We start from the raw sequence: 6,895 nt of genomic DNA, 5'->3' as shown, positions 1-6,895 counted from the left end.
CCCTTTTAAAGGCAAATAAAACTTTGTTTTCAGAAGTTTTTCTCTTGAACAACTTGTTTATAGATAGCCAGAAAAAAAATTTAATTCCCTGCGTCGCGAACCATTAGTAAGTCATTGTGTCGATAATGAACAACGTCTTTAAGCTTAGAGGGTGCTTTGGTAGTTATTCATTATTGAACTATTGCGAAATGTGACCTCGAAAAGCTCAATTTTGAAGTGCGCGGTGAGCGTACAGGACCCAAATGTCAGGTTTAAACTACTTCAGCCTGACACTTGGCGACAATATGAAACTTATCATTCGCGAAAACCTCAGATTTTTAGTTTTTTTTAGTTTTTTTGAAATTTTTGGCGAAAAAATGATGTCACACAACTGTGCCAATTTTTTTTTTTAAATATTGCATATCTAACTAAGCTTGCTTAAATTTCTTGCGATATGTCTATCCGTACAAAAGATATAACATAATATAATTCATCTATTGTGGTCATGCCGCCAAACATCTCACTTTTGAAATAAACTTACTGAACGGCTGAAAACTTAAATTTACTTCCCAGAGATTATGCTTTGACAAATATTACTGCTTTGGGTTTGAGGCCAGATATCTCTCAATTTGCGCTTCTTATCAATTACTGCTTTCTCTTAGTACGATATCACATACGGCTCCCTAAAACAAAAGATGATCATCCAAATCTTACGCATTTCATATGCACACTAAAATCACAATATGAAATAGAAACAAAAAGTGGAGACACAGAGAAATGGAAACCTCTCACAGGATATATGAGGATTTAATTAATATTTTAGATTATATTTTCTATACCTATCGGTATCAATCTCCTGCCCATAAGTCTATTTCTAATCTCCTGTCAGATGCATAAATCATTTTACCTTTGATGTACCACATGCCTTTGGTCTGTTCTTTATGTTGCTATAGCACAACCTCAAGCTGTAATGATAACTATCTATTTTTTTTTCTTTGCCCCTTGTCGTTACTGTATTTGTTAGTAGTGTAAGTCGTGTGACTGTATTTGTTAGTAATGTTAGTCGTTTAGATATTGTAATTTAAATAGTGTAAATAATTAGAGCAATATAATGTAATAGAGCTAGTGTTGTAAGTAAGCATTGTTTTCCCTTGTGTTATTGCAAATAATACTAAAAAAAGATATAACATTTCTTTCAAAAATTGGAATTTCACATCCTTTTTTGTTTATTTAGCCGGACTGCAAACTTCTTTAACGTGGTTCAAAAACTGCCCCCAGCCCCTTGGCCCCCACCCCCATCAGCCCAGAGGTCTTTTTTGGGGTGTAAGACCTCCATAAGGGAAAGTTGGCTTAAAAAAAAAAGTTTTCTTCCAAATCCCAACCTCGTATTTTAAATTGGCTCAGTGATTTGAAGTCGATAATCGATTCAGTTGCCTCTTTTTAAAATGTAGCATTGAGGGTGGGAAGATGAGAGACCCTGGGAATGAGGTTGCAGCATTGCATGAGCCTGCATTTAACTATTTATATTTCACATTCCGGAAGAATATGTTAAGTTCCAGCGCGAAATATTTTTCTGTAGACTTCATATTGCGATCATTGACCACGCAATGACGTCATAATTTACCATGAAATAAACATGGGGACGCCCAGCTTTTCTATTGTTATATGCTTGATACTGACCTAAAATAAACTATTGAACAATTATTTCTCGAGCACGCGTTTTATATGTGATACTAGGGAGTTTAAGAAGCTACGACGGCGACGCCGAGGACAACGTCGGTTAAAAAATGAACTTATATCTTACCCACGAATCTCGCGATACCCTAAAGTCATTTAGTTTGTCAAAATTACCTCGAAACTGAATATGGAACACAGCGTTAAATTCGGAAAACAAATTTAAAAAATTAGCCGTTGTCGTGCACGTTCTCCAGACAACGCAGAATTTGGTCATTTCACGTTGTTTTTTTGCAAAGGACGGCAAAGAAATGTACCAAGAATTATAACGCACGTGCACAGCCATTGTTCTACTCATTAAACCTTTTGTTGCCGTTGCCGTCGTGGTTTTCTTAAACTCCCTATTATTAAATATATAGCCAACGAGGCGTCTAGCGCCAATAATTGCTTTACCCAATAATTTAATTCTTTTTATTAAAAACGCCCCAAAAATATAGAAAACTAAAATGACATAGAAAGGCCCCGAAAAATTACTCATAAGCTTACCACAGTCGTAGAGCATGTTCTGATAAATAAACATTAGCCTCCATTTAGCGCGAAAAGATACTCGGATATTTGTCCTTGGACATTATCTGTTCTGAGAAGCGAACAGTTTTCCGAGAGCGTAGCTCGAGGAAAACTGTGAGCTTTGAGGAACAGATAATGTCCAAGGACAAATATCTGAGGATATTGTGTTTATTATCCTGCAGATCTGAAAATTGGAATATTCTCGGATATTCCTCAGTTTTAGCCGGGAAATATTCGGTCACGTGAAGCGTTTAGATCAATCGCGCACGGGCAAATATGATTGATGGATTATAATGGCTCATATACCATGATGGCTAAGGCAATGAAAACTCTTGAATTGCATTATCCAATGTTCAGTTTTTGACAGAAGTCATTATCCCTTCAGTAAGCAGTTTGAGGCCTGAGGAGGACTTTCACGTTATAGCTAATCTTCGATTTCTAGGATAAACTGAAGTCTTAAGGGAAATTGGCAATTGGATGTGTTCTCCTAAGTGCTTTTATTTAGCCCGAAGGTTTGAAGTATTTACTCAGAACTTGTTTACACGGTCGTCAAGCGAATCAACTGCTCTGCAACTTCCCCTTATTTTAACTCATGGATGACGTTTTCATTCTACGAGCTGTAGTAGGCAGTCGAATGGCATTCTCTCACTTACTTGCTCGTATCGAAAGTTCGGAACCTGTGATTTTATTTGTAATTTAAACTACTTCAGGCAAGAAATTCAAATTCCTTTATCTTTTAATTTTGTTGCCAGCCACACTACATTTCTTCTGTATCTCATGCAGCTCCAGGAGAGAGAACATTTCATCACAGATGGTATACAAGTCAAAATCTACGATCGTGTAATTGTGTAAGTATTTGAGTAATGGTGGACAGATTAACGTCCAGGTTACTTTATACGAGTGAATTACATCCTCCAACATGATGTTCAACACAAGCCACGTCAAACATGCGTGGTGGCTCTAAGGTAGAGTTTTACTCAAGAAACGAGATATGCAAACAATTGGAATCAAAACTTGGAGTAATTAGTAAGAAAAGAAATCTTTGTACCGGTCATCATATTTTCTTTAATGCTTGCAAAAAATCTTTCGGAAAAGTCATATCTGCAGTCCTTGTGAATAAATCTATGTCCCACTCAAGTAGATTTGTGCAAAATATATATTCTTGGCATTCTCAAGCTGATTGTCTAAAATTAACGTCAAAATCATGTCACCCATTCATTCAGCATAATTTCAATACAGCCGTTTCATAACGTAACACACGAATCTAAACTGAAGGCCACAACCAAATTACCTTGACTCCAAATGCACTGCTGACTTGATAATATCATACATGCATATTGTAACCAACTCCACTGACTAGGTGTCAGGGCCGATGAAAATTTAAAATATTCCGTTTTAAAATTCATAATCTACTGTATTAACCAGTAATTTTATTTTTGTATTTCGTACCTAGTTATATGCTGTGCATGAGCTTTCAAAAATAAGTTTAAATCATTTCAAGAATTAACAACTCTAAACTAATTACGTAATTATTAAGTAGATGTGAGGAGGCAAAAGTATCCTCTGCGGACCTATATTTTCCCTTTTTATGGAATTCTTCAACGTTCCAGAACTTTCAGTACTCCCGATCACCAATCCTTCCTTCTTACCTTTTCTACACGTATCCAATTTATTCATGCACGAGCTGGCTCACAGGAGCCTTTGAGTTTATAATTATTGTTATTTTATCTTAAGGTGGCTCCTTATAGTTTTACGATCGCACGAGCGCTGAGGAAGTAATCTGCGCGCGCTCAAAGGAAAACGTCAGAGTTTTTCGATATTTTATTACGTCAACATGAGCAAAAAAAGCGAGACTGACAGTGAATTTTCTCGCGTTTCCTTCGGTGAAATTCCGTTAAATTTGGCAGATTGGTAGTAAATATTTTGTTTTAGTCGGAGCTCGTTTTTCAGGGAAATCTATAAGACCAGATGTTTTACAGCAGTAAAAGACATAAATTTGAAAATATCGAAAAAAACGTCCTTTGCAAACCCTACTTTTTTCATGTTTAAAATTCGTATCCCACTGGAAGAGATGTGATGTAAAAATTTTGGAAGATTTCACCGAAGGAAATTCATGAAAATCACAAATAAAGCCATAAAAACAGTAAAAAACACATTTGTTTGGGCATTTATAATTTAAGACTAAATTCCAACATTTTAACAGAGATGATAACAAAATACTATTTAATCATTGCTTATTATAGGTAATAAGTTTGAGAGGACTAGATGTGAAAGCGAATGCAAAAACAGCATTCAAAACATCACACTAGCGCGCGCAACGCCATAAATGATTACCCTATGAAGACACCTTAATGATCTTCCACTTGACAGCATATTTTTTTCAATACTCGCTTCACAGCTGCGCGGATACCGTCATGACGCCAGCAATATACAAGAGGGTTCAGTGACGAATTCAACACAAAAGCACTGTAACTGGCGAAAACCAACCTAAAACCGCTCTTATTCAAGTTAATTGTCAGGCGTACCGTAGTTATGAAAAGCGGAAGATAGCACAGGAAGTAGGCAAAAATAAGAAACATGCAGTTACTCGCAGATTTTTTAAACTTAACCATGTCAAAATGCTGCTCCTGCATTTGGGCTTGGCCTTGAATCTGTGCTTTGTGACGCCTTATGACTTGGTGAATTCTAATCCACACAAAAAGCGAGGTTAAAAAGCAGGCGGATTCTACAATAATTAAAGTCCATTGAAGGATGGTTATTGCTAAAAACGATGTCGCAGCGATTACTCCCCCTACTATCCACAGAGCAGGAAGGAGAAGTTTGATTTTTCTATTTGTGACAATTTCGCGATATCTTAGATGCAAATATACAGCTAGATATCTGTCAATACTTATAGTTGTCAGAGTCAAAAATGCAACTTTACTGGAGAAAATATTCAGGAAAACAGCTGCCCTATCCAGAGCACACGATCTCAGGCCATCGTTACTGTAGATAAGGAACTGGAGTGTGATGAAAAGTGGCTGAGCTACACATGCCACGCATAAATCAGGCAAAGCCAAACCAAACAGCAAAGTATTCGACGGCGAGTGAAGCGAAGATGTCCGCCATATGGCAACCAAGACCAATACATTTTCAACCGTGGCTGTTATGCTCAGCAGTGTGTGAAAAGAAATGTTGAAAACGAGCCATACAAGGTAATCGCGGAGTGAATCACGAAGGACTCCTTGGCAAATCACCTCTTGTAAGCTACACGATGTGTTGGTGCACACGGACATTTTCTCGGAAAGAACTCTTTTTCTTTTCTCTTTCCGTTCACCCAGTTACTCCTAATACAATTCTGGCCCACAGTGGCAGCCGTTGGCGAGGATTCTTTTCCACCTCGGTTAACCGTTTTGTTTTCTTTGAAGCTTGCTTTTACATCCGTTCACTTTCAGGGAAGGGAGCGAAGATTACTGTGCAACTTCCCTTGAATAATAAGTGACAATCACTAAAGATATTTGCCCAGCTTTACGATATACCACACAAGTGAATAATGCTTTTCACGTGTTCTGATTGGTTCATTAACTCGGAGATGATTGCATTGCAAAGTGCTATTCACCTCCATGCAGAGATTTAACTTGGAAATTTCCGACCATTCGCCGGATTGTTGGTAGGAAAAAGAATTTCTTTGGTTCACTAGTTATTCAGCCGGTGTGGTATATAAAGAAACATTTTTCACCTCAACTTCGGTGAATCATTATTAACTGTGCTCTTTCAGATTTTCTCTTATATGAGTTATCTTTTACCCAAGAAATTAATTGCGTAGGGTTGGAAAATCAGGGCTCTTACGAATGGAAGCTCGGCTTTTGATAAAGAAAGCCATTCAAATTCAAATAAGTCGTAATGTAAAATTGCTTAGTTGATTTAGTAAGCGAGACATCAATCTACTGATATGTAAATTGCGTTGCGCAAGAAGCCTACAGCAATTCTAATCACCTGAAGAGATTAAAATGATTGAAAATTTGAAAATTTCCCGTTTGATCGTAAATTGATTTTTTCCAAATTAATAAAAATAAGAAATACCGAGTCACGAAATAATTTTCAAGGAGAGCTATGTGAAAATGTAGTCAATAACTTATCAAAGCTATGTAAACATATATGAAAGTAGTTATTTAGGCTTTATCATGCACTATTAAATCGTAATGGTGATTTTTTGGCAGCAGATTTGGTCAAGACAGCGCTAAATTTATTATCTTCGCTTAGAGTATTTTTGCTCGCTGACGAATATGAATTATTTGGTAAAAAGCTGAAGCAAGAGCGGTCTAGTTGTAACTGACGATGACAGAAGTTTAACCGTGGAAACATGAATTTAAATCTGAAAAGCGTTGTCCTTTTTATAAAATTGTTATTAATTTTGAGTGATTTACATGATGGGAAAACAAATAGTTATGTCACACTTAAAATATGTCACACCTTAATAATATTTTTTCGCCTGTTTCCTAGACGCATTACCGAGCGGTTTGTATACGCAAATCCGTAGGTGTCGTTTATTGCGAAATGCAGAATTGTATCTAGGTATATATACAGGTATACTTGATTGTATTGTTAAACTCCCTGAAGAAGTGTGCGCTAGTCACACGAAACGCGTAGGAGAAAATAAAAAAGTTTTACAACTCAAGTAGTTCGCAGACGTGCT

General features: G+C 36.8%; 1 protein-coding gene across 1 annotated transcript; it reads right to left on the bottom strand.

The window, feature by feature from the left end:
• Positions 1-3,432: 3,432 nt before the first annotated feature.
• On the bottom strand, positions 3,433-5,705 carry LOC110064070 (melanocyte-stimulating hormone receptor-like). The gene has a single exon (XM_020771079.2). It carries the CDS (start codon positions 5,493-5,495, stop codon positions 4,569-4,571), a length of 927 nt encoding a protein of 308 aa, XP_020626738.2. The 5' UTR covers positions 5,496-5,705; the 3' UTR covers positions 3,433-4,568.
• Positions 5,706-6,895: the final 1,190 nt, after the last annotated feature.

The sequence above is a fragment of the Orbicella faveolata genome, unplaced genomic scaffold (assembly GCF_042242905.1).
Source record: "Orbicella faveolata isolate gen_17 unplaced genomic scaffold, um_ofav_v1 contig_1, whole genome shotgun sequence".
Taxonomy (NCBI): Eukaryota; Metazoa; Cnidaria; class Anthozoa; order Scleractinia; family Merulinidae; genus Orbicella; species Orbicella faveolata.
Note: the sequence above shows the minus strand (reverse complement) of the source record. Positions and strands in the feature narration are given on the sequence as shown.

Coding starts and splice junctions, on each gene's coding strand:
- LOC110064070 (XM_020771079.2), bottom strand. CDS start 5,495: ATGTCCGTGTGCACCAACACATCGTGTAGCTTACAAGAGGTGATTTGC.